Source organism: Sorex araneus, chromosome 2, assembly GCF_027595985.1.
Source record: "Sorex araneus isolate mSorAra2 chromosome 2, mSorAra2.pri, whole genome shotgun sequence".
Lineage (NCBI taxonomy): Eukaryota > Metazoa > Chordata > Mammalia > Eulipotyphla > Soricidae > Sorex > Sorex araneus.
In genome coordinates this window covers 123475506-123503053 of record NC_073303.1, presented here as the reverse complement: position 1 = coordinate 123503053, position 27548 = coordinate 123475506, and the positions used below count along the sequence as shown (strand labels likewise).

Below are 27548 nucleotides of genomic sequence, written 5' to 3'. Positions count from 1 at the left end.
TCTCTGGTTTCTTTCCTTACCTGCACGCGTGTGTGTGCATGTGCATGTGTGTGTGTGCGCGCGCTTGTGTGCACATGTGTATTTTATTTTGTAGTGAGTATTTTATTTTGTAGTGAATGCACCATTGGGGCAGGAGCGACAACTCAGCAGGCTTTGCAGTAGTAGGCCAGGGTTCAATCCCTGACATTGCATGCTTCCTAGAGTACCATTGCAAGTGACCCCTGAGCATCTCTGGGTGTGGCCCCCAAACACCCCTCCCCGCAACACATTTGATGAATGCACTATTATCAATACACCTTTTATTTATTTATTTATTATTTTTAAATTAATTTATTTTTTAAAATTTATTGATTTTTTAATTAGTGAGTCACAATGAGGGTACAGTTACAGGTTCACACATTTTTGTGCTTGTTTTACCCTCATGCAATGTTCGAGAGCCCATCCCTCCACCAGTGTCCATTCTCCACCACTTATGAAACCAGTATCCCTCTCACCCCCCTATCCCATCCCTCCACCCCACTCTGCCTCTGTGGCAGAGCATTTCAATTTGTTCTCTCTCTCTCCTTTTGGGTGTCGTGGATTGCAATAGGGGTATTGAATTGCCATCATGTACAGTCTCTAGTCTACTTTCAGCGTGCATCTCCCTCCCCGCTCAGGATTTCCAATCACATTTTACTTGGTGTTCCCTTCTCTATCTGGGATGACTTTCACCCAGCGTGTGAGCCATGAAGACAACCTCCTGGTATTATAAACTACTATTCTTGGGTAATAGTCTCCTACTCTGCCATTTTATATTCCACAGATGAGTGCAATCTTTCTATGTCTGTCCCTCTCTTTCTGGCTCATTTCACTTAGCATGATACTTTCCATGTTGATCCACTTATATGCAAAGTTCATGACTTCATTTTTTCTAACAGCTGCATAGTATTCCATTGATCAATACACCTTTTTGGATTGGATATTTGTAAAGCCCATTTGGAGAATGCATATAATAAGCATAATGGAAATTGTGTAGAACTTTTCAAAGAATGTTCACTTTCATCAAACATGTCAGTCTTATGACTGATTAATTAGCTAATATTGAACATAGAAGCTTGATATTTTCAGGATTATAAAACTAATAAATAATGTAGAGACAGGTCAGAGAGATGTTCAAAGGGCTCAACACCTGCTTTACTGAGGTTCCTTCCCCAGCACCTCCAGGCCAGGCCTTCAGCTCAAGTATCCTGAGCTCCAAACAAAACAAAAGCAGCATGAGAGTCAGGAATTTCTTTTCTGCCAGGTCACTTGGTAGTGTTGCAAACCAGATTTTTTTGTTCTGTTTAATTTGGGGGACACCCCTTGTGGTACTCAGGGCTTACTCCTGACTCTGGCGCTGAGGGGAACATATGGGGTGCTGGAGATTGAACCTAGGTCAGGTGTGTGCAAGGCAAATGTCATTCCCACTGCTTGGACCCCAAATCGGATCTATTTTATTTTTCATTTAGTGGGGTCCTCAGTGCTTGGGGGATGATGCAGTGTCAGGGATGGAACTCAGTGCTTCTGCGTGCAAGGCATGTGCTCCCATCATTTGCTCTGTCTTACCTGCCCCAGATTGCATTTTGTATTTTATTTTATTTCATTTCATTTCAAAGATTACCTCCTCTTCACACTGCACTTAGCCAGTTACTATTTGGGTAACTTACTGCCTTTTGGAGATTCAGTTCCCATCTTTATATACCAGCTATGGTCATAGCAACAACAATCACAAAACCCAGCATTTTGTGGGGCTCCCTCTGATGCCAGGTGCTTACTTCATTCCAAGCATTCTCTTTTCAATCCTGGTCAAGTCCTAGGAGGTTTACAGCAGCTGGACATTCATACATGGCGCACAGGGCAGGACCAGCCTAGCTTACTCATTGCCCCGAGTCCCTGCCCCATTAAGCAGCGTAGAAAGCCCTGGTTCTTTTTATCCGTCTAGAACCGCGTTCTTGTCCACCTGTTCTCCCGTAGCTTACCCTACAAAACAAGTAAGCAAATTCCTGAAGCGCAGTAAAAGCACGTAGTTCACCAGAAAAGGTGCATCAGCAAAATGCACTTGGAGGACTAAGAAATCTGGGGTATCAAAATGACATATAAAATGTTACAGTTCTAGTTTTGAGAAAAATAAATATTTATAAATAGTTTTATGAGATTCTGAAACTACAAATGTAAACATTTATTGTAATGGAATAAAATAAATTACACGTTAAAGAGAAAATAAAATTCGGGGCACTTAAAGAAAAACCCCAAGAAGGCGGAGAGACACTCAGACACAGCCGGCGGCGTAAGGAACGGGCTACGTTCCCTGGCAACTACTAGAGAGCCCACCCCACCCCGGAACAGTAGCTCCCGGGCCCCGACCAGCCCTGCGGCCCCGCCCCTTCCCGCGGCCCTACGGCCCCGCCCTTTTCCCCGGGCCGCCGTCCCCTCCCCATCCCAGGGCTCTCCGGCTCCGCCCCTTTCCCGGGCCGCCTCCGCGGCTGCGCAGTGGGAGCGCGTCGGCGGCGCGGCGCGCGCCGCGGTCAGCTGACTCGCTCGGGCGGGCACGTGACTTGCTCCGTGGGCGCTGGGGTCGAGGAAGCCGTGAGAGGCCGGAGCTTGGGTCTGGCAGGGATGGCGCGCTGAGCGGTTAACGTCTGCCGGGCCGCCTGCCTCCGAAGCTGCCAGCGCTGCCGCTTCCTCGAGTGACACCTGTCGGGGTCAGTGAACCGTGGCTGCCTCACACGGGGGCATCCGGCCCGGCGCGAGCGGGCGCTGCGGACGCCGCCGGCCAGGGAAGGGGGGGGCGCCGGGGCCAGGGCCGGGGCGGAGGCGGGGGGGCTGGGGGCCGGGGGGCCGGGGGGCTGGGGCTGGTTTCTCCGCGCCGCCTTGTCGCAACTTTGGGCCTAGCATCGGTCTCCAAGGACGAGGAAAAGGGGGCCTGACTCGGGGGTTCTCAGTTGGCAGAAGCAGAAATCAGAGAGACGTAGCGGGTCCGGGATGGGGCACCTTGGGTGGGGGCGTGGGGGGTGATGGGACCCTCGGCCGCTGATCGCGGGAAAGGAAGCCGGGGGGCAGGGGAATCTGGGGTGCTGTGTTCGAGTGAGGTCACAGCCAGGGGAAAAGCCTTCTCTTGGGAGGGAGGGGGCGGCAGTCCACAGGGTCCAGCGGCCCGTAGACGCGATGCCCGGTGCTTGTGGGCTGCGGGTCGAAGAATCCAGAGAACATAAGCCACGTTTTGGGTTTCAAATTAGAAAGGGGCAAGGGTCGGCCAGGACCCCCTCTCTCCTTTTCCCCCATGCCTCCCATCTCCCAAAATGGCTTGAGAAGAAGAGTCCTATACGGCAAATTTAGTCATCTGAGACAGCGGACCAAGAGAGGAACTAGTATTAGTCTTTTCAGAGGAAAACTGATATGTTAGGGGGAAAAAAAACCCTACAAAATCCAGGCATCGCAGGATCCGTGGAAGGATGACCAGGGCGGTGGGAGGGTCGAGGAGGGCACACGTGGGGACAAGCGCTTTTTCCTTCGGTGGAACTGCTGCAGACAGAGGGAGGGACTGGGGCCATCGGGCTACTTCCTGGAGGAAGGTAACCGGCCGGGGCTTGGCAAGCCAGTGGACTTGGACAGGTGCAGAGAAGTGGGGAGAACGTTTCAGGGCATGGAAAATGACAGCATTTGCAGGCCTGAGGATGAGGGGAAATGGGGCTGCGGGGGAAGGTGTCCGAATTGGATTTGTGAAGGGAGAACCATCGGCTGGGGGGGGGGTGTCAGGAAGTGGGGGCTATGGAATGGGACACTTCTCTAACAGGTCGCCTGCAGGATGCATGCTTGTGCAGGAAACTGGGAGCTGAAAGCTTTTACTAGGTAACCACTCCCGTGGGACGGCGTCAAAGGAGTCACACTGGTGCAAGTTAGCTGGAGGCTTGGCCTTTTTGAGAGGTTCAAAGAAAGAGGTCTGTGTGTGTGTGTGTGTGTGTGTGTGTGTGTGTGTGTGTGTGTTTGTGGATAAACAGGTGGAAAGACGCCTACACTTAGGGATGGGGAAAGTAGAAACTTGGGCTGTAGGCTCCACCATCAATGGTGTGGCTGCCCGGAGGTCTGAGGAGGAATCAAGGCTTTGGACGGTTGTAGGAGGACTCGCTTGCCGCAGAGGGAGCTAGCCCAGCGCCGGGGCCAGGTTGCTTCCCGAGTTTCCCCTCACACCCCTGGCCTTTGAGCCTTTCAGAAGCCAGGGAAGCCACTGAAGGTCAGAGGCAGCAAAGACAGAGGGTGGTGCAGTTTTAAAAGCTGATTTGGGAGGCTGGGGATGGAGCTCAGGGGATAGCTGCATGCTCTGTGTGCGCGCGCACGTGTGTGTGTGTGTGTGTGTGTGTGTGTGTGTGTGTTTGGCCCTGGGTTCAATTCCTAGCAGTGCTGTAATTAAGTAGAGAATGTGCAGGACTTGGAGGGCCCTGGAGGGGGCATGTTGCAATCTCCCGAGATACCCAAAGCACTGGCAACTGTTTGCAGGTAGAGAGAACAGAAGGGCTGAAAGCTGGCCACCGGCTCTCCCCCAAGGTAAATGCTTCATTTTTTAAGCTTTGTTTTTGGTTTGTGGAGGGGCTGCACCCGGTGGTGCTCAGGGGACCATACTGTGCTGGAGGTCCGCCTGTCTGTCTGTACATGTGGGCCGCGCACTAGCCCGAGTTTAGGCTTGTGAAAGGGCTGTGAGTTGGGGAAGGGAAAGAGCGATTGATTCTATTTGTGCCCTTCACTGAGGGGAGTATGCCCCCCCCCAGCAGCTTTGAAGTGTCTGCGGCTTGAGGGGCTGGGGTGTCCTGCTGGAGGACCGCACACCTGGACTTGCTTTCCAGACTCTTCTCTGTCAGCCTCCCCTGCAGTGCGACCTGTGGACCATCCCCGGGAGGTCCTGCGCCCTTCTTCTGCTGGGCTGGTCGCCACTGTCGCAGACTGATTAGTCTAGGAGGCCTGACACATGGTCCGTCTTCCTCTGCCTGTGGCTGGCCCCCCCCCGCACCTACCCTGCCTAGCCCACCCTAGGAGACCCTGTGCGGTTCCTGAAGTGCCTGGGAATCCCGACTTAGCACCCAGGAACCTCTTCCGGTCTGACAAGGCATCGGTGTTGGGAAGCCTGGGGCGTGGCTGGGGGTCGGGGTGGGGGGTGGCAGTCAGTGAGCCTCGGGTGAGCGTCTCTTTCCACTCTGTGAGCCTTGCAGGCAGGGCCTGAATAAAAAGAAAGAAGCCCCACTGGGAACTGGACCAAACTCGAGATGCTGAGAGCTCTGTGGTTCTCTTTGTTGGGCCACGCTTGGTGATGCTCAGGGCGACCAGATGGGTCCTGGCTCTGCACTCAGAAATGACTCCTGGTGGTGCTCAGTGGGCTATATGGGATGCTTGGGTTCGAACCTGGGTCGGCCGTGTGCAAGGCAAAGTGCCCTACCTGTTGTGCTATCACTCCAGCTTCAGAGCTCTGTGGTTCTGGGCTTTGAACTTTCAAAGCTGGGCGGCAAACACTGGGTTTTCAGTTTCGGAGTCCTAGTCTTTGAATCTGCACTTTGGATCGTTTTTGTTGCCTAGTTTACTGCTGGACTCCAAAATTTTCATCCTGCGATGATTTTTCACAGCTTGTGGAAGAATTCTTTTGGCTGAAGAGCAGGCCCAAATGCCAAAGTAAACCTTACTCAGAGGCTCAGAGTCCTCAGACCCTGTGTGTAAAGTCACTCTGGCTTTGAACCTGAATCTGCTTAGTGGGAGCTCTTGTTGCCCTAAGCGTGTTCTGCCTAATTTCGTTCTTCTTCCTGTTCCCGTGTGTGTGGAACCGTGTGGTGCTGGGGATGGAGCCCGGCGCTCCTGCCTGTGAATCGCTGAGCCTGCTTTCGGCCCTCGTCAGCCCGTTTGATGGAGTAGATCTGTTTCACCCCGGGGCTGTGGCATTTTATCTCCTTTTAGTTATAAACTAATTTGTGTTTGAGACCCGTTTCTTCAGTCTTTTAAAACATAGTAGAAATGGTTATTAACATCACTCCGAGGCTGTTGAAAATTTCGAATTAACAGGAATGATCTTTGGGTCTGAAATTTCAAACTCCAGACTTGATAATGAAACAAGCTCTCTTGGGAGGAAGAATTTGGAGGCAATACCTAGTGTTGCTGGGGCAACTGGCTCTGCTCGGGGGTCACTCCTGGCGGTGCTAAGGGGGAACAGAGCAGCAGCTAATCTCTGTACTATCTCTCTGGTCCCTAAAAACAAGATTCTTTGCTGGTGAAGATACTTGCACTGTGACATTGTTGTGTAAATCTGCCATGCACTTACTATACTTTCAGAATGATTGCATTATCAGTAAACAAAATCATAAGCTTTCTAGGTTGATGAATTGTTGAAAAACTAACAAGTGTTTCATGTGTTGGCTTTTGGGCTGTGCCTGGCGGTGCCAGGGTCTGCTCCCAACTCTGTGCTCAGGGCTGCTTCCCCATGGCGCAGAGGCCGCCACACAGTGTCAGGGCTGGAACCGGGGACTGTCACATACATAGCATGCACTCTGAGCTACCTCCAGCCCCGATTTCGAGCTTGGTGAGTTTCCAGCCAGACCCCCTCATGTCTCTTCAAGTGGCACTGGCTCGCTGCCTCTGCTTGAGTCACTAGTGCCCAGATAGTCACTGTTACAAAAGACCCAAGAAAAGGGAAGTCCTGTGAGGAGCTTGACTGCTGAGTTCCTGATCAAAGGCCGGGCAGTCTCAAGGATCCAAAAAGGTGGGTTCTGGGGCCAGGCAAGGGATCCATCCCAGTGTCTACCTCACGAGTGCTGGTGCTGCACCTTTGCTCCACCCTCTCTGGAGGTTCTCTACCAAACGCTCTCCCAGTCACGTACACCGACTCAGTGTTTTGACAAGGTTGAAGAGATTTTTTTCAACACTGTATGTGGGGTTGTTCCCTTAATACCCCCAGACGCGCTCCCAGTCTTCACGGTAGACAGCTGTGTGAGAGTAAGGCTTTTCAGACATGGTCTCAGTCAGCCGAGGAATAAAAAGCATGGAAGTGCTTTCTAAACACCTCTCTTAAGAATTAAATTATTTCATATTTAAGTATCTTTAATTCACATAGGAAACTCACCTAGCTTTAAATAGGATTCTAGAGTAGTCATGAATTGTACTTTGGAAACAACACACAAAAGCTAAGATGCATTTATATAAAGTCTATGTACACCTGTTTAAAATCTCATTCTGGGGCCAGAGAGATGGTACAGGTGTCCGGGCTCTTGCTTTGCCTGCGGTCACCTGTGCATTGATCCTGGCCACTGTATGGTCCCCTTGGGCATTGCTGGGTGCAGCCCTGGAGGTTTCTAAGCCCCTCTGGGTGTGGCCCAGGGGCCCCCAGCTCTGGAGGCACAGAGCAGCTCCCATTCTTGGGCCCTCACTATGAACTGCCAACTCTGTTGGCTGCAAATTGTGGGAGGAGCCCCTAGGAAGAAGCCCCCCCCCCAAACATTTCATTCTGTGCGAAATCATAAAACTTGTCCTTTCAGGGTGCAAGTTCTCTTTTCGTCGTTAGTGGACACTTCAGGGAGCTACCTGTCCCCCAATCCCAATTCAGAGGCTCTGTTCGTTCTTTATGGGGGTGAGGGGCACAGTCAGTGCTGGGGATCAAACCCCGGCTCTCGTGCTTGTTCCCTGGAGTGGGGCCTGGCCCCTGAGGGTAGGATTTCAGCTTTTAAGAGTTCCTCCTGTGGTTTCCATTCTCCTTGGTGCGGCATGGGCAGCCTTAGGCCGAGCGCGGGAACCTTCTGGCTCAGTGCTTTGCCCACCAATGACGTCACCAAGCTCTCTTGGGGTCTTCAAGGACTTGTGCTTGTGACCTGCCTGTGAAGGGTGGTCGCTTCCCTGAGCTCAGTGTCTCCGAGACACTGGTTTCTAGACAGCGTGCTCGCTGGTGACCTGTCGCAGTGGCGCTGTGCCCCTCTGCGTGCCCAGGGCTGTGTCAGGCTCAAACCCTCATTTCCTGGGAAAGTGCCGGCTGCTCTCCTGATGGCTGTGCTAGCTCCTGTTTCCCTGACTTTCAGAGGGTTATGTACCTGTAGTGATGGCGGGGGGTACTCCAGGCTCAGTGCCTGGGGGGCCAGGCGGTGCTAGGGAGCACAGCTGGGCTCCTGCATGCAGAGCTCTCTCTCTGGCCCCCTGGTCACTGGTATTGTTATTTACAATCTTTTTAACCGAAGCACCATCAGTGAGAGATTTCCAAAGCTCTTCATGATTGGGTTGACAGGCATACAGCCTTCCAACACCCGTCCCTTGACCAGCGTATAGTTCCCTCCCCCTGTGTCGCCAGTGTCCCCCCTGCCCCCCAGCCTTTTTTGTTTTTTCCCCCCTTTTAGACACTGGTTCACAGTCCTGTTACTGATTGGTCTCATGCCGGTCATCTTACCTTCTTTCAGCCCCTAGACCTGGTCCAGAGGAATTGTGACAACAGCGATAGAGGATGTGGTCACCCTGATTTGGTTTTCTAATTGAATTGTTGGTGGGTCGGGGATGGGGAGCGGGGTGGATGTTGGAGTGCTCAGGGATTACCCCTGGCTCTGTGCTCAGGGGTCTCTCTTGGCAGTGCTTGGGGGACAGTATGCATGTCAGGGAGCATGTCTTGGCAAGTGCCTTAACCCCACTATTCTCTCTCCTACCCCGGGCTCTCCTTTCTGTCCTCCTTCCTTTCTTTGTGGAAAAGAGCTCTGTTTGTAAGCAGGATGTTCATTGCAGGCAGGCAAAATAGTGTTTCAAAATGTGACCGTATTTGTCTTGTGATTTCACTGTATCTGCCTCTTGCCCCCCCATGGCCTAGCACCCCCCACCCCCATCTACAGCGTGCCCACCCAGCTCTCCACCCTTCCCCTTTAGCCAGGCCCGTAGCACTGAGCAGGTTCTGTCGGCCTTGGCTGGGAGCGTTGGTTGGTTAAGGGGAGTTTGAGGTGGTTGGAACTGGACCGGAGCAGTTTACTGCTTCCCAGCAAAGGGCCCCAGGGGAGGGGGCCCAGGCCAGCCCAGGCAGGGTGGCTGGGAGGGAGGAGAGAGCAGGTTTGGTTTTTACTTCCAAAAAAAGAAGCAAGACTAGAGCGGGTGTTTTCTGGGTTGTTCAGTGTTTTGCTATGTGGAGCAGTTGTTTGGAGCTGAAAAAGGCTTTCCGGGCGGTTTGGGAGTGAATCAGTACTTTCCATGGCCATGTCACGTACGTGCTTTCTGCACTCGGGACGTTTAAAAGACTTTGTATTCTGTCCGTCATATGTGAAATAAAAGTGTGTTTCTGGAGGAAGCAAGAGTTTACCTGGATTGTGTTTCACTCTTTGCTTGATTTCGTATCTCATGTTGGTTTTTGTTTACTTCCCCCACCTTTACTTTTCAGCTTCCAAAGAAAGTGTATTTAAAAGGTGATGTGATTCACTTAAGGTTTCTAAATTTCAAAATCAGACGAGATCGGGCAAGGTTTCTAAATTTCATCAATGAAAATCCTCCTGGGGACCAGAGAGAGAGGGCTGGGGCGGAGGCTGGTTCTTGGCTGGAGTCCGCTGAGCACTGCAGCTGTGGCTCAGCCCTTACTCTGGGTTGCAGAGATGCCATGAGGTTTCTCGGTCATGATAAGGCTGTGCTCAGGCTTCTTCATGAAGCGCCTTTGCCGTACTGGCTGCTGTTGGCAATGCAGTCACGGAGCCCTCTGGCCACTGGGGTGTCTTGAGGACTATAGGAGGCCCCTGGGTCAGGCTCCTGGGTACCACCACTGACGGTGGTGGTTGGCTTCCCTCTGACTGACTCAGTCTCCTCTTCCCCACTGGCCCCGTGCTCCCCTGTCCGGTTCTCTTGGGTCTTCCTTCCCTCGCCTTTCCCTGGCTCTTCAGGAAAAGGAACTGGCCTTCCAGAAAGGGTGTGTTGGTTTGTTTTTTGGCGCTTACAGATTAGGAAGCAAGGAGTATAAAACATGAGGACAGTATTTATACTGTACTCCCGAGGGATAATCTTAGCCAGTTAAAACCAACAACAACTTCATGTTTATACCTGTGCATAGTTTTCTTTCCTTGATTAAAGTTGGAATAGCTGGACCAAAGGGTGTGCACATTTTTGACCTTTGATAAAACCTTCATACTTGGCCTTCCAGAAGTTGCCCCTATGCTGGAGGGAGGCAGTGGGGTGGGACCGTGCATGGTGCTACTCAGATACTTCAGGGTGGGTGCTTGGGGGGTGCTCCCTGTGGAGCTCGGGGGACTGTGCAGTGCCTGGGGCTCCAGCTGGGGTCTTCTGCATGTAAAGCATGTGCTCCAGCCCCTGGCGATTTCCCCAGCCCCTTTATTGTTGTTGTTGCTGTTGTTTTAGTGACAGGGCCTCCCCAGTAGTGCTCCCAAGGCACGGGGACCCTCCCGTGAGGGCTGGAGGATCTGGAGCCAGAGGTGCCCAGCACTGCTCGGAGTCCCTGTGGTGCCAGAAATGAACCCTGCACTGGGTGCATGTTAGGCCTTTGTCTTAACTGCTTACTCTCTCCTGGCCCTTATTTTGTTTATTTGTTTCTTGGGGGGTGGTTAGGTCACAACCCAGCGCTGCTCAGGGTTACTCCTGGCTCTGCAGCCAGGAATTCCTCCCGGCGGTGCTTGGGGAACCATGTAGGGTACAGGGGGTTGAACCAGGTCAGTGACGTGGAGGCCAGCGCCCTACTTGCTGTACTCTCTCTCTCTCTGGCCTATTACTGTTTTGATATCATTCCTTTGGGGAGATGCACTCGGGAGGCTGTCTGAGCAGGGCGTCTTTGAGTTGGGGGACGCCCACCTGGCTGGGGCTGTGGGTGAGTGGCAGAGAGGACGACAATAGAACAAGAAGCCCACCAGAATGGATGTCAGGCCAGCCAAGAGTGACTTGGGAGCTTTATTTTTTTATTTATAAATTTCACTGTATTTAGTCACCGTGAAATTACCAAGTTCTTCATGACCGGTTTTCAGGCGTGCAATGTTCCAACACCAGTCCCTTCCCCAGTGCCCACTTCCTCCCACGAGTGCCCCGGCCCCCGCTTGCTTCCCATGCTGCTGTTACCAGAGGCGCATTTACAAAAATACATGTACATGTGGTTTACCGTAGTGTTGCTGGTAGGGGTCCGTATGCAACACATGTCCACCTTTCAGCACCACCTCCTCCTTCTGGTTGACTGCCTCCCGCTTCCCTCCACCACAGACACTGCCCCCTCCCTGTCCTGTCCCCAGCCCCTTCAGTGGCTATTTCCCACCAAAGACCATCTCTCCAGTTCCTTGTTTCCAGTGCCTTTGGGTATTCGTTGTTCCACCATCCACATATGAGGGAGGTCGTTCTTTGTCGATCTCTCTCCCTCTGACTAACTTCACTCAGCGTGATAACTCTCCAGGTCCCCCGTGTAGCAGCACATTTCATGACTTAATTGTGTTTTATGGCCGAATAATATTCCATCATTGGGAGCTTTAACCTGAACATTTGCCAGGGTCCGTGGCCAGATGGCTCCAGCTGTGCTCTGAGCTTACTCCTGGCTCTGTGCTCAGGGGTCAGCCCTTGGAGGGTATGGCGGTTCAGAGTGGGCCAGATGTGGTGCCAGGAATAAACCCTACTTTGGCCTCAGTTTCTCTGGTCAAGGGAGAGACTATTTTGGCTTGTGGGGGGGCACCCCTGGCGATGCTTCGGGGTTACTCCTGGCTCTGCACTCAGGCATCACTTCTCATGATGCTCAGGGGACCCTATTGGGTGCCAGAGCTCAAACCCGGGTTGGCCACATGCAAGGCAAGCACCCTGCCTGCTGTACTATTTCTCTGGTCCTGGGGAGGGATCTAAATGCCTGTTTAGATCTGGGTATTCAGGGAATCCCCCAAATCAGCCACTGCCAGCCAGGCTGCATTCACACCTGTCCTGAGCAAGCTTAGAAGCAGGCCTTGGATGGATCCTGCTGAACCTGTGGAACAAAGTGCCCCACGCTTGCAAGGAGCACAGCAAAATCCAGCCATCCGCGCCTGGCGCTGAATTAGAAACAGGCACAGAATCTACCAGGAAGGTGAGCGCAGCAGACTTGAGATTTTAACTTTCCTTCCACAGCAAACCTGGAGCTTTCCAGCGGGGAAGTAGCGCGCGAGAGAGGACTGCGTGGGCCTGCGGCAAAGCCGTGCTCGGCTGCAGAGCCCTTCCCAGCCCCCAGAAAGGAAAGAAAAGCAGCTCCCAGGGTCACTTCTAGCTCTGCGCCCAGGACTTACTCCTGACGGTACTCAGGGAGCCGTGTTCGGTGCTGGGGATCAGACATGGGTTGGCCACGTAGAGGCAGGCACCCTCCCCGTGGTACTACCTCCCCGGCCTCTGACTCGAATCACTTCACTCCAGAACTCTTGCTCCAGGTGGTAGCCAAGAGAAATAGACATATTCTCATCAAAAGGTTGTAGGGGCTATTCTTTCTGGGGCGGGGGGGTGTCTTGGGGCCACACCCAGAGGGGCTCGGGGCTTGGGGAGGACTGTGCTGTTCTGGCGCTGGGTCCAGGGCCCCTGTGTGCCGAGGCCTCGAGCCCTGTGAAGACTCCTCAGCCCAGCTCTTTCCTTCTCCTGTGTCAGGGCCACCCAGACTCTGCTCAGGCCTTGTTCCTGGCTCTCGGCTCAGGGATCAAACCGAGGTTGGCCGTGTCCAGGCCAGCGCCCTGTCCGCTGTGCTGTCACTCCCAGACTGGCTCCCCAGGCCAGTCGCCTCTGAAACACCCACGGACGGGTGAACGGACAGGCAGCCTGGATGTATTTATAAAACGGGACGCTAAGCACTGAGACAGAAAGAGCTCCTGAAAACACCACTCGGATAAATGTCTTAGTCATGCTGGGCAGAAAGAGCCAGATGCGCAGGAGAACTCGGCATGCGCTGTTCTCACGCCGGCAGGGCCCATCCACCGCCTAGATCAGCTGCCCGGCGCGCTGGCGGGCATAGACAACTATCGCCTGGGGGCAGGGAGACCCCTGGGGACGAGAGAGGCTTTTCATCCTGGTTTTAGAGGTAGAAGCTACGTATATACTGTATGAATCAAAACTGAATCAAGCTACTGTAGAGATTAATACAGTTTATTGTACATAAATCCTATTTCAGAAGAGTGCTTTTTTAAAAAACAATGCAAGTGAGCAAAGAGAGCTGACCAATTTCAGGCCGAGGAACTTGGACCTTCCTTCCCTCCCTCCCTCCCTCCCCTCCTCTTCCCTCCCTTCCTTCCTCTCTCCCTTCCCTCCCTCCGTTCCTTCCTCTTTCTTTCTTTCTTTCTTTCTTTCTTTCTTTCTTTCTTTCTTTCTTTCTTTCTTTCTTTCTTTCTTTCTTTCTTTCTTTCTTTCTTTCTTTCTTTCTTTCTTTCTTTCTTTCTCTCTTTCTCTCTTCTCTCTTTCTCTCTCTCTCTTTCTCTCTCTCTTTCTCTCTCTCTTTCTCCACCCTCCCTCACCCAGCGGTGCTCATGGTTTACCCCAGGCTCTGTGCTCGGATCCCTGGAATGGAACCTGGCTCTGCCACATGCAAGGCGAGCACCATACCCATCGTACTGTTGCTCCAGCCTCTATTTTGAGCCCTCAGAGTTGTTCAGGAATATCCAGCAAATGCCTTTTGAGAGTCTATACCACCATCTGCACCAGCTTCTGAGAACACACTTGTGAGCAGAAGCTGTGTGCTTTCTGCTGACCCTTGTGGGCAATGTTTCTGTAGGATGGACATCAGCTAAAAACCACCCCGCAGAGAAACACTGTCAGTAGAAGGTGTGTGAGCACGCGTTGTGCATTAATTGGTCTGTGGTGCACGCTAATTGGTCTGCGATATGCATTAATTGGTATGTGGTGCACATTAATTGGTATGTGATATGCATTAATTGGTATGTGATGCACATTAATTGGTATGTGACACACATTAATTGGTATGTGATGCATGTTCTTTGACATGGCACCGGATTTGTGTTGTGATGTACAGCATCACGAATGGAGTGCTTTTCATGCCTTGGTTTCCCTCTCGTAACCCATCCCATCTGCCTGGGAGTAGTGTGCATAGCTAGTGCCTGTGAGGTGCATTTGGTAGGTTGGAGGCGGTCCGCATTGAGCGGCCATCTGGACTGAGTGTCCGGTGCTGCAGACGCCAAGTCACCGTCGGACACTGAAATTGTAGGCAGTTTAGAGGGAAAAACGAGGCGGTTGGTTAGAAGTGTCGGCTCTGATACTCGGGAACCACTGGAACTTTGTGATGTGCCTGTCAAGGTGACAGGTGGGGGTGGGGAGGGGGTCAGGGAGCACTGGTGGAGGAAGTTGATGCTAGTGGAGGGATTGGTATTGAATTATTGCATGCCTGGGACACATACAGTAACTTATAATCACAGACGATTAGTAACTTTGTAAATCTTGCTCTTTAATAAAAACTTAAAAAAATAAAAAATTGGCTCTGAGGTGCTTTGGAGATGTCCAAATAGCTGTCTCACGGGCAGCCCCGGAGCCCGGCAGAGGAGCCTGGGCTGGGATTGACCCTGGCGTGGCCTCGTTGGGGCATGAGCCCTGGCAGAGAGGGACTTAGCTCTCGACCAGAGTCCCGGGGAACCCCTGATTTGAGTTAGTGTGCTCTTATTTGCTCATTTATTTTTTGGGGGGCCACACCAGCCATGCTCAGGGCTTGCTGTGCTCAGGGATCTCTCCTGGCAGTCTTAGGTGCCTGAGTCAGGCAGCTGCATTCAAGGCACGTGCCTTCGCCACTGCTGTGTCTCCAGCCATGGGTTCTCACTCTCAGAGACATCAGATTTGTGCTCTGGCCTCCGAGTGCTGTCCCTTCCCCTGGCACAGTAAACAGACTTTGGCTTTGCAGTCAGTGAAATGCGCCCCGCCTGGCAGCCGTGTGACCTTGGGTGAATTAGTACATTTGATTATTAGCACCTGGCTTTGGAAGGGCCCTCCTCGGATTAAATAGCCCTGTCTGTCACACACACATGACGCGGGGTCACACCTAGAAAGCGCCCTTCTTCTCCTCCAAACTGGCATTCAAGAGGGCGCCAGGACCCCACTGGGGGCCAGGATCCTCCCACGTCCTTTCTGGAATCTGGTTTTGCTGAGAACGATCCACACCTGCCAGGAACAGGCATGTGGGCATCTGCAGGTGAGGAGAGACTGTTTCTCGCCACCCTTTGGAGCCCCTGGGAGGAAGAGGACTCAGTGGTGAAGAGTGACATCTACTGTAGCAGCTCCTCTTGGTACCGTCTTTAAGTAGCTGCAGTTTATCGGGAAAAGCGGCTTTGATTCTGTCGCCTTGTTTGGGGCACGGGAGATACAAAATCGTCGGAAGCACTGTAACAGGGTTCTATGTGGCGCCTACTGCCACGAAAATCTGTTTTCCCAAAGTGACCCTCCCTGCGGAGGTCTGGATTATTACAGGTTTCGTGAAGTGCAGGGGCCTCTACTCAGCTGAGCATCTTAGGTTCCGAGTCTCTCTGTGAAGGGTGTCTGGACTGAAAAAGCTAGATTTGGTGAGTGCAGGACGAGGTGGCGGAGATGGAGCCTGCCCCGCTGCGGGGAGAAGAGGGGGCCACAGGTGCTGGGGAAAGGAGAGAGACCCAGGGCATTCCAGCAGGATCTCTCTAGGGCCGGGCGATCGTCCAGGGCTGAGGGCCCTTAAATCACACGTGGCTGAACCTGTTTCTATCTTTGACCCTAGTTTGATCCTCAGGACCACATGTAGCTGGTCCCCCAAGCCCTGCCTGAAGTGATCCCTGAGCACAGAGTCATGAGTCAGCCCTGAGCACCACTGAGTGGGTTTGCCACCCACCCCCCATCCCCGCAAACACACACACACACACACACACACACACACACACACACACACACATCTGAAGCCTTTCGAAAAAAAACACCTTGTTTATGTGTCTGATTTTTGGGTGACACCTGGCAAAGCTCTGGCTCAGGTATTACTCCTGGCTCTGCACTTAGGAATCACGCCTGGTGGTGCACCCGGGACCATATGGGATGCTGGGGATCGAACCCCAGTTGGCTGTGTGCAAGGCAAGCTCCCAAACCACTGCGCTGTTGCTCCTGCCCCAAACCTTGTCGACACGCCGTAGCTCTGAGTCCTGTGGGCCGCTGTGGGGAGCAGCCAGTGGTGGCTGTCGATCCTCATTCATCTCATGCCGCATCACAGACCTCACACCCTCTAGGCATGACACGTGGGGGTGTGTAACACAGGTGGCTCTTGTTGGAGTGTGGCTCAGTTAACACCGAGCGCGGCACCTGCCTTAATGTGTTCTAACAGTGATTCCAGCACTTGGGAGGTGCCTCGGGGTTCCCCCCTGCCAGTGCTGGGGGCCAGGGCAGTGAGCGCAAGGCCTTACCTGCTCTTCTGTCTGCCCCTCCCATTTTTGTTTTATGGTTTTAAAAGTTTATAATCTACATTTGTGGCTCTCCCTCCTTTTGTAGATTCAAACTGTGGCTATTCTTTGGGGAGTCTTGTTTGAATAATTCCCCTTCGAGCATGTCTTTTAACTTAAAGAGAGAGATCTATAGATTAGGTTTTTATCCTTCCTCTTTCTGAGAATAGACAAATTGCTTTTCACCAATTATGTGAATTTATTTCCAGGTAAATTCATTTTTTTGGGGGGAGGGGGGTTTGTTTGTTTGTTTATTTATTTATTTTTTAACTGAGTCACCGTGAGAACAGTTACAGGGCTTTAGGGATCAAGTCTCAGTCATACTGTGCTTAAACACCCATCCCTTCACCAGTGCACACGTTCCACCACCAATAACTCCAGCATTACCCCCCCCCACTCCCCCTCTGCCTGTGTGGCAGATGATTAGCACTTTACTCTTTCCTTACTTTGATTACATTCAATTTTCGACAGGAAACTCACTATCATTATTTGGTGTTTTACCCCCAACAGTGAGACCTGTCGGAATGGCATCATTAGATTGAATGTTTTCTATTGTTGGTAACAAAGAGCATACGATGTTGCACGGTCGAGAAGCGGCTGCCCAGATTTGGAATTCTGGTATTAAGTCCAGAGGTATTTCTGCCAGCAGCCGCTGCATTCCGAGATTGGTATCTGTGGCGCTGGGATCATGGCTGTTCAGGAGCGGAGGAGCTGTCCATGGGCGACCGCTTGGGGTCTCATTTGGGCAGGATGCAGGGCTGGTTCTGCCTCCCCCATTGCAAGATTCCCCATGCATCCCGTCCCATCACTGCAAACTCCTACCTCTCTGTCCAACTGATGCTGAACGGTGGTGGTCACCGTGCTGTCTCGGGGGGAAAAGGCTGAGGGACAGAAACACTTCCCCTCTCGGGGCTGCACAGGACCGTAGCTTAGTTCAGAGTCCGAGAGTATATCTGCCAGTAGCCGCTGCATTCTGAGATTGGTTTCTGTGCCTCTGGGATAATGGATGCTCAGGAGTGGCGGAGCCATTCCAGAGCATATATTTTGTATATAAAAAATTGGAGATGTCCAATTTTTGGAGATGTCCAGTCCCGCATACCGGAGCCATGTTAGTAGAAGCTCAGTGTCGCCGGGGCTCCATCTGGAGAAGGCGAGCTGGCTGTACCTTCCCCGTCTGGCACCCCGGTGTTGTTGGCCCGGTCTGTGGTCCGGAGTGTTTTCCGGCCTGCGGTGCTGCCGGAATGGCCCGGATTCTTCACTGCTGATTATGGCAAGATGGTGCCGAGGGCAAATTCATTTATTTTGCTGTGGATCACACCCCATGTTGGATTGTGGTTTGTTTGTTTATTTTCCTTTTGTTTGATTTTGGGCCACACCTAGCTGTGCTTGGATTACTTCCAGCTCTGTGCTCAGGGATCACTCCTGGCAGTGCTCAGAGACCATGTAGGGTGCTGGGATTGAACCCAGGTCGGCCTCATGGAAGCAAGTGCCTTATCTCTCCAGCCACTGCAGTTGTTTTGAGGTGGGTCACTGGTGTCACTCGGTGACTGATGGTGTATGTTTTTTGTTGTCTGGTTTCCTTTACAGAGCTGCTCTTGATTTTAGAAAAAATCCCTGGTTACAAACATGACGGAATTTTGGCTCATCTCGGCCCCTGGGGAGAAGACATGTCAGCAGACCTGGGAGAAACTGCACGCGGCAACCACGAAGAACAATAACCTGGCGGTCACTTCCAAGTTCAACATTCCTGACCTAAAGGTAGCTCTGCACTCGGTAGCAAGTAGAGCGTATGTGTAGTTGCCGTGATTGTGGAATGGCGCGTGCGTTGTGAACCGGGTGCATGTGTGTACATATGTGGAGTGCGTGCATGTGTGCATGTGTGTGGTTGTATGTGGAGCACACTGTATTGTGCTGCATGCATGTATGGAGTGGAACGTGCATTATGGGGCACATGTGTGTGTATGTGTAGCATGCGCCCTGGGTTGTGTGTGTGAGTGTGTGTGTGTGTAGCTTGTGCCCTGTGTTGTATGCGAGTCTGTGTGGGGGGTGGGGAGGGTGTGTGCAGTGTGTTGTGAAGCCTGTAGAGCGGCCGTGCAGGGGAGCACAGTTTGGTTGCAACGAGATCCTTTGCTTCCTTTAAAGGAAGTCATTCTCCTTTCCCACCGCTGGCATAGTTAAAAGCCTGGCTAGCTTTCATCACCCTTCAGATTTTAGCTAATGAAGAAATGTTTTAGAAGTCACCCCGGCCACAGGAAGGCACCTTTGTTTTGGTTTTGTTTGGTTTGGTTTGGGGGCTAGACCCATTAATGCTCGGGGCTTCCTTGAGTGGTGCTGGGGTGGACCAGGATAGAATCACGTGGACCACGTGCAGCACATGCATCTGCACCCCTGTACTCCAGCCCCCAAAGTAACACTTCTTTTTGAAGTTCTTTTTTTATGCTTTTTTCTGAATTGTAGTTGAAAGTGAGATGAAAAGTGTTTGGTGTGTTGCTTTCCCAAGGTGGATCTTCAGAAGTGGGAAATCCTTGTAGCCTGCCATCATGTCACCGTGAATCAGTATTTCTATGGGCATACCGTGTCACGATGACACTGTCAAGATTTTGCTACAGCACTCCTTAATCCTCCTTGGCAGATCTAGCCTAGATATCTGATCTAGTTATTTGCTGAGCATTTATTAAATATCAGTAACCTGGTGGCCTCAACATGGAGTCAACTGTCAGCACCCGGGTGACTAAGTTAAGTAAAGAAAGGATGTGATGATTTTGCGATTGACAAAGTGGGGCCATTGTAGACACCCATTCAAGATGTGTCCTAGTGCCGGTGTGTGCAGAGTCTCGAGTTCAGTCTCATGTCCCACAAGCCTCCACTCCAGCTGTGGCCCCCCTGGTGCCGCCTTCCCCCATACTGCAGGGCATGAGTCCCAACCCCTCAGGCCGCACTGCCTGGCCAGATGTTACCAGAGAGACCCCTATGTACGTAAGGACTTAGGGTGACTGTTGCTGCGAACCTAAGTGGGATTAAGAATTCCTTGCCATGGTACAGACAGTGGATGTTTTTTTCTAGAACATATGCCTGTTTGGTTTTGTTCTTTGGCTCTACCGGGAAGTGTTTGGGGCTCACTTTTGGGTTGGCACGGGTTTTGGTTTGGTTTGGTTTGAGGGCTAGACCCATTAATTCTCCCTCCCCGTGGTGCTTGGGGGATCCTGCGGTGCTAGAGACCGAGCCTGGGGCTCCTGCACTCAGACCTGTGCTCCAGCCCTTCACACGCCTCCCGGCCAGCAGAGCAGCTGCTCTTACACACGGCAGTTTAGCAGCTGAATGCAGCCCCGGCCCCTCTGGTGCAGAGCCACGGGCCCCTCCTTTATTGTAAGGTTGGTTACTTTAAAATTATTTTCCATTTTTGGGCCTCTTCAGGTAGTGCTCAGGGCTTACTCATGGCTCTGTGTTCCAGGGTCACTCCTGGTAGTGCTTAGGGGGCCGGAGGTGGTGCTAGGGATGAAATAGGGGTCTTACCCTGTACCATCTCTCTCTGCCTGGCGCCTCTCTAGAGCCATGGCACAGGGTGGCACTGGGAGGGCACAGCCTGCCATTGTGGAACTGTTCGTCTTCTGTGGTGGCCGAGCCCCTGACTTAAGAGGATTATGTCGTACACGTAAACAGCTCTGCAGTGTCTGACAGGTGCTGTTACCACAGCTGCCCATTCTGAAGTGAACGTAGAAGATGGGAGGTCTTCCTGCCCCAACCCCATGTCCCCATGTTAACTATGGATGACTAGTGAGATGCCCTCTTTGCCTTTCAGGTGGGCACCCTGGATGTCTTGGTTGGCTTGTCGGATGAACTGGCTAAGCTGGATGCGTTCGTAGAAGGGTAATGTACTCACTGCAGAGAGCAGTATTGGCGGCCACCCCGGCCACCTCGCATGTGCCCACCACTGCTTGGGAGGGTTGGAGGGAACAAGGTCCTTTTCCTCTGTGAATCTTTTACCGAGACAGCTGGCTTACATAGAAAGTGCCCATTTGAAGCGTGGAAGTATGATTCTCTTTTTAATCTGAGATGGAGTTTTCACACCGGCTTGCTTGTTTCCGAGCCCAGGCGGAGACCATCAGGGTAATGGGAGCTGTGCGGGCTGGGACTGCTTTGGTCAGCTTCAGTCACCGTCCCTCGCCCTAAACGTCCTGCTGGCGTCCATCCTCACATCCTGTCCCCATTGCCCACAGGCCTCCTGACGGTATACATTTGCCTCTTCTGGGCATTTTCTCTCAGTGGACGGATGTGGCTGCTTCCCCCTGTCCTCAGCCCCCACCTTTTCCTGCTTCTTGGCTTTTTGGAAGGAAGCGTGCGTGTGTGTTTCATTCTCCTTATGACCAAGGCTTACTCCAGCGGTCCATGCCACATTTCGTCGCCCATTCCTCACTGATGAATGTCTGGGTGTCTGCTCTGACTTGAATATGAGTCTGTGCTCGGGGCTCTGTGTATTTCTGTGCTGTCCTTTCTCTCTGGCGTGGACCCAGGATCGAGACTCTGGGCCAAGTGTGTGTTTGAACCCTCTGAGGCCTTTCTGGCTGGTAACCAGAGGAGCTGCCCCCGCTGCTCACGTGGACCTTCTGACTTCTCGCCATGCTTGTCAGCTCGGGGTCCACCCGCTGTGGTCACGGAACCATTCCGTTCCAGTGTGCTTGCTCCTCTCTGACTGATGACACCTTGAGTATCTTTCAGTGTGATGATTGGCTTGTGTGTCTCCAGGCTGGAAAAAGGCCAGCTTGGGCGCTTTGCCCATTTTCACATTGGCTTCTTTCATTACTGAGTGGGAAGAAGTCTTCACGCACTCTGGATTCGCGACCCTCACCAGAGGTGACCTGCACCTGTTTTCTGCCTCCTGTGGATTCTGTTTAGGCCCTTGGAATGATGGAAGCTGTTTGGTTTTGACGAGGTCTAGAGTGTCTCTGTTCTGTTCCTTGTGTCTAAGAAACTTTCTCCTGACCGAAGCCAAGCCTGTCTGCGTTTCCTTCTAAGCTGAGCAGTTGGGCTTTTTTCTTTGGCTCTTTGGGTTTGATTTTCTGTGCGTGTGAGGGCGGGCTCAGTGCCCTCCTGTGTGTTCCAGACTCAGGGTTCTGGTGGCAGTGCTTCCGCGGTGCTCAGCCGGTACTCAGCAGTGCTCATGTGGTGCTCTGGTTGTGCTCGGGCGTCCTCAGCCGTGCTCCCTGCAGTCACATCTCCCTCCGTACAGTGCAGTCATGGCAGCCATGGGACAGGTAGTTCCTGTGAAGACAACCGTTAACCCGGGAGCTTTTTCTCCAGGGCCGTCCCCGGAGCCGGGGTCGGGTGGGGCTTAAGTATGCAGAGAGCCTTTTGAGTGAAGCGCCAGTCTCTGAAGGTGCCCTCTGTGTGCCAGGCAAGGGCTGCAGCCCTTTGCGCCATCTCCCAGCCTCTGGACTGTTTTTCAAGTCTTCAGTGGTGTTGTGGGCCTGTCTGCAGGCCGTCAGTGTGATGTCCTGGGTCTAGTTTAAGTAAGAGCCACTCACATCTGCGGGGCAGTGGGAGGGTGGTTTGGCCTGTTCTTGGCAGTGCTCAGGGCGTCCTCCTGGCTCTTTGCTCATGGATCACTCCTGGTGGGGTTCTGGGGATGATACGGAATGCGGGGATCGAGCGCAGGTTGGCTGTTTGCCGGGCAGGTGCCCTACCTGCCGTACTCGCACTCCGGCCCCTTGGTTTATAAATTCGCTACCGGGTGATTCTACCAGGAACTCTTTCTAGATAAACAAATACCCATGCACACGAATCCATCACAAATGGTCTGTTTCACGGGAGCTTTCTGAGCTACCAGGGAAGAATGGTTTGTCTTCCTGGGAGAAGTGGGCAGGTTTGGGAGACATGTGACTGCATGAACCGTGAGGTTCAACTGTTGGCCACTTGGAGCCTGCTGCTTTCTCCCTGAGACTAACCCGACAACCCCTGCACTGTTTGTGGATTGCGTGGTGCAAGTCTTTCAGTCTACTAGGCCAGCCTCTGGCCTCAGGGTCTCCGGCTTCCGGCACCTTCCTCCTTCCCCACTCTCCTGGATCTTCAGGCATATGGCAGCCCTGGCAAAACCCTACACTTTGGCTCCGTCTTCTCCTTGCCTTCACCGCCCTGCAGTCAGGCTGGGAAGTGTCCCCAGCAAGAAGCCATCCCTTTCTCCTTCATGCCTTAGTGGCATTTGCGTCCAGTTTGTGGAGAGCCTCCACGGGACTGTGCTTCGTGGACACCTGTTTCTTGTTAATTGCACCGTGCTTCTCCGGGTTTTCAGTCAGCTGTAAAAAACACACAACCCGGAGATTCTTCTTGCAGTGATTTATTCAGAGACCTTCTCATGCAAACGGAAAAGAGGAGGAACGAGGGACGAGAAGGAACCCCCTAGCTAGGCAGCTTCCCTCCTTTATATACCCCTCGCTGCTTGCTTACGCCCAAGTGTCTGCAGCTGATAGACTAGTTACAGCTCTTTGGCGTGATAAGACATCCTGATTCCTTATCAGGTGTTGTCCACGAAGCACGGTCCCGTGGAGGCTCTCCACATCAGTTGCCTTGTAGTGAGGCATGGTACTCTGAGATGGTGGCAAGTACGGTGACCTAGTGGCACGGCACTGAGCTTGTGTGCTGTGCCCCAGAGCTGAGGTCACAGCTTCACCCGGCCCGGCTCTAGGTTTGTGTTTGGTGCCTGTGCACAGAATGAAGGGAGCGGCTAGGTAATAGCTAGGTGCCTCTGTGGTCTGGCCCTGGGTTTGCTTAGCAGTGTGCCTTGGAAATAACTAACGAAAAGAAATCATGGGTGACCTCATTCTTATCCCCATGTTCTGTCCTCCGTTGTCTTTGGTCCCTGTGGTGCTGAGTGGAAGCAGGGTTGGTCTGAGGTCGTCCAGCTCCTCGGTGAAGCTCCCTGCCTTTTCCTTTTCTCCTTGGAGCCTGGGGGTTGCTGTGGTCGGCGTAGAGAACACTGTTCTTTACAGATTGTTTACTTCTAACTAGTCATCACTCCGTGCTCTCCAGGCCCATAAACATTGCATGCAACTTCCTTAAAACTCTGTGGTTACTTGTCTGGATAGTTCACGAAACAGAATCTTGGTCTGTTCACCCTTCAGTCTCCGTGTAGAAGGTGGGGCCCATTTGTTCTGTCATATCCAGCTCTCTCTGATGGGCACGTAGTCAAAAATCACAGCTAGGTGCAGAAGGGCACATGGTCAGGGCATGGGTAGCTGGGAATTCAGGGTTTTTTCTTGACAAAATGATTGACTTCCTTCCTCCTCTCTGCTCCCCCCTCCCCAGGGTGGTTAAGAAAGTGGCTCAGTACATGGCGGACGTGTTGGAGGACAGCAAGGACAGAGTGCAGGAGAACCTGCTGGCCAACGGAGGTGAGTGGATGCGTCGGCGCCAGAGAAGCTCTGAGACACTATAGACCGAGGTGTTGGGGGCAGAAAGGCGTGAAGGTAGAACAGCGGCCCCTGAACTTGGTGTCAGCCCCACCCTGCCCCCTGACAGAGTGCTTCGGGTGCAGCCCCACAGAGACGGTCTTCGCCAGCCCGCTGGAGTTGGTGCTTGTGGCTCATCGTCTCTCCTCATGTCCTCAGCCTTAGAACAGACACACAGGGGGGCTGGGACGATAGCACAGCGGGTAGGGCGTTTGCTATCCTGGCCGACCTGGGTTTGATTCCCAGCGTCCCATATGGTCCCCCGAGAACCACCAGGTGTAGCTCCTGAGTGCATGAGCCAGGAGTAACCCCTGTGCATCGCCGCGTGTGACCCAAAAAAAGCAAAAACAAAAAACAAAATAACTGACTCACGGGCTGCATCCTGAGTCTGGCGCCCCCTCCCCGTGCGGCTGGTGGCTCTGTCAAGAGGGTTGGCCTCAGGCAGAGTCAAGCAGGGCTGAGTAGGGTCCTTCCCGGGTACCACATGGCTCCCCTGCCGCCACTGGGTACATCCCCCCGGGCACAGAGTGGGGGAGTCCTCTGGGCACTGCTGGGGGCGGGGGAGTTGTGGAGCTAGGGGGCAGTGAATAAGACGCTTGCTTTGCACGTGGCTGATCCAGGGTTGATTCTTGGCACTGCCAGAAGTGATCCCTGAACATCTCCGGGTGTCGCCCTCAAAACCAAAATCCCTCACAAAGCAGGCTTTGCACTTGCATCCGGAATTGGCTAAGGAATGGTCCCTTTAGCCTCCGTGTCACTTCAGCAGGCCAGTCTTGATGTCCTCACACTAGGAATGAAGTGAGCGTCTCTTTAGGAGGAGTATGTGTGGGACCGCCACACCCTACTGGGACCCCAGCTGGGCAGGCGACCCGTCTGTCACTCTTGGGCCCTGAGGGGACTCACAGCCCTCCTTGTGGTGGGGGTGGGCTCTCAGGAAGATGAGGGGAGGGCAGCCAGGGTGAGGCAAGACTTGGGCCACAGTCATTTTTTAGGGTTCATGGGTGCAGTGCTTTGGGGTTCATGAGCTAAGGCAGAACAGGTCAGGGGAACAGTTTTTTCTGCCAGTGGCCGTTGGGATATTTGTAACATCCTTGGAGGGGCAGGGGTGGTGGGGGCAGCCTGCAGGAAGCATCCCCCAGGAACCAGACCACAGGATTCCAGGGGCCTTCTATGGCCCACGGGCTGTCCACTCCCCACCCCAGAAGGGCAGTGCCTCTGGAGTCGCTTCTGGAAATGCTGTGCCTGCTGTTGGCTCTCTGGCTGCCTGTAGGCGGCAATGAAGGAGAGGAAGGTACTGCGACTAGACTTCAGGGGAGTAGCTGCCAGGTCCTTGGCTCTGGCCATTTCCATTCTTTTCACTGGGAAGAGGAAGGGTCGGGACTGGAAGACTGTTGAAGCGTAGGAAACAGCCTGGCAACGCCACCGGGTGTTTAATATTATGTTTATTACTACTGTGTTTCACTAATCCCATTGCTCTCTGCTGAGGTCAGTCGGTAGAGAAAGAAGATGCTTTTCTTACTGAGGCACTTTGAAGTAGCTTCTTCACCTTTGTCTCTTTCTCCTTCAGCTGAAGCGTAACACAGCTATGTATGTAACGTTCTGCTTAAATTCTGTAGTCAATTTCATGCATGACCTTTTGAACAGAAGAAGAGATGCGCAATAAAATTTTGATTAAGTCATGTTACTTAATATAGTGGCACATTGGGGCTAGAGTGATAGCACACGTAGCTGACCTGGGTTCGATTCCCAGTATCCATGTGGTCCCCCGAGCACCGCCAGGGGTAATTCCTGAGTGCAGAGCCAGAAGTATCCCCTGTGCATCGCCAGATGTGACCCAAAAAGCAAAATATATATATATATATATATATATATATATATATATATATATATTTCTAGTGGCACATTTACTTAATCAAAAACCCTTCAGAAATGACATCTTTACTGATATTTTTTTCAGTGCTAATATCATTGTTAATAATGTAGTAAACAGTAAAAACAGTAAAAGTCTGTTGCTTCTCTTTACTAATTCATTCATCTGCTTATTTCAGTTGACCTGGTTACGTATATTACAAGGTTCCAGTGGGACATGGCTAAATATCCAATCAAGCAATCTCTGAAAAATATTTCTGAAATAATTGCCAAGGTAAGATTTTTAAAAAATGACCCGGGGTCTAGAGGAGCACCAGAATGACATATTTGGTCGTCAGCACGCAGGGGCCACTCCTGGGGACAGCCCAGAGCAGGCCCAGAGCCCAGCACTCTCTGACCCCAATGACAAAAGTAGAGTACATCGATTTCTGGTGTGTTTTTTTTTTCTTAAATATATAAATAAAAAGTTTTTAGGTTTTGACAGTACGCCTTAAGTACAGTAAGCTCCTCACGGACTTTGAATTCATCAGTGTTGGAACAGCACCTGCTGTCCAGGCGGCTGGTGTGGGCAGTAGGGACCCTTGATGAGTCGGAAGACCAGAGAAGCACAACAGTCCACACAGTGTGGTTTTCTCATGTATGCGGTGGACTGAAGTAGTCACAGACGCGTTTGTCTGAGCTAGGACAGACTGTAGGTTTCCGCGGTTACCCAGGCACTTTTCAGCAGGAACCTGGAATCTGGGCTGGGTGGGAGTCCTGCAGCCAGATGATGACGGCCACCTGCTGTGTCTCAGAACTGCTTTAAACATTCAACCGGCTCGTTTTCTGGCTGCTTCTGGCTTTCAATATTGATCCTCTTCCCAAGAAAAAAAAATTAGGCTTGTGTTCTTGTTGGGCAGGACACCCCTTCTCTGAACCCACGGGGGCCCACATCCTGTCCTCGGGTGTTTAAGCTTGAGAGAAACTGTCAGCGCCTCACAGGAAACTAGGAGACTAGGATGAGGCAGATACGCAAGGGCCGGCAGCGTTGGGCGGCATTTTGAAGGTGCAGCATGACTTGAGCGGGTTTCAGTTCTCAGACTTTTCTGTGGGGTTCCCCGTCCGGCCCCTGGCACACCCCTGGCCTCAGTGTGTGTTAAAAGCTGCTTTACCTGGCTTAGAGACACATTGAAAAGAACTTTGCCTCTTTTCTCTCTTTTTCTTAAGGGAGTAACTCAAATTGACAATGACCTGAAGTCCCGAGCGTCCGCCTATAATAACCTGAAAGGGAACCTTCAGAATTTGGAACGAAAGAATGCGTAAGCATATTCAGTCTCTGGATATTCAGAACTGAGGGGGGTGCTTCTGCATACCCTGAATGACAGATTGGGGCTTAGTCCATGATAGTTTATTCTGGTTCTTAAATGGGTGATTTTTCACTTAGTAGATAAAAGTTTTCTTGTCAGGCTAGTCGAAACAGTTGCCAGGGCGGCTATTTTTCCTGTTTGGTAAATAATATTTGTGAGTGGTACCTGCAAATCAGAGCTGCTTTGTCCCTTTATGGGACACTTCATCGAAGAATTGTCTAAAATTAAGTGTAAAATTAAATCATAGTTTAATTGCCTATCAACTAACAGCTACTTGAGGGACTTCTGAGCTTTTTATAAGAGTCTTTTTTCCCAAGTTTAGATTTTTTTTTCCCATGAGGTTTTCCAAAAAAGGGGACACACGTTTCAGTTGCCCCTATGGCAAGACTACTATCTATAGGTGTTGTTTTTAACGCTATTTTTACTGTTGAGGTTGTGGGATCGTGCCCCAGAGGAAGAGTCGTTCAGGCACTCTGGGTGGGACAAACAGGGCAATAGAGATTCATTTCATTCTG

At 52.1% G+C, this 27548-nt stretch overlaps 1 protein-coding gene across 1 annotated transcript in view; it reads left to right on the top strand.

Moving 5' to 3' along the window:
• Positions 1-2533: 2533 nt before the first annotated feature.
• ATP6V1C1 (ATPase H+ transporting V1 subunit C1) overlaps positions 2534-27548 on the top strand; it is a 35767-nt gene continuing 10752 nt past the window's right edge. The window contains exons 1-6 of the mRNA XM_004607684.2: positions 2534-2720; positions 17964-18134; positions 20176-20243; positions 23676-23761; positions 25867-25961; positions 26894-26985. Of these exons, the coding sequence (XP_004607741.1) occupies positions 18003-18134; positions 20176-20243; positions 23676-23761; positions 25867-25961; positions 26894-26985 (473 nt within the window). The 5' untranslated portion in view covers positions 2534-2720; positions 17964-18002. The remainder of the gene's footprint in view (positions 2721-17963; positions 18135-20175; positions 20244-23675; positions 23762-25866; positions 25962-26893; positions 26986-27548) is intronic.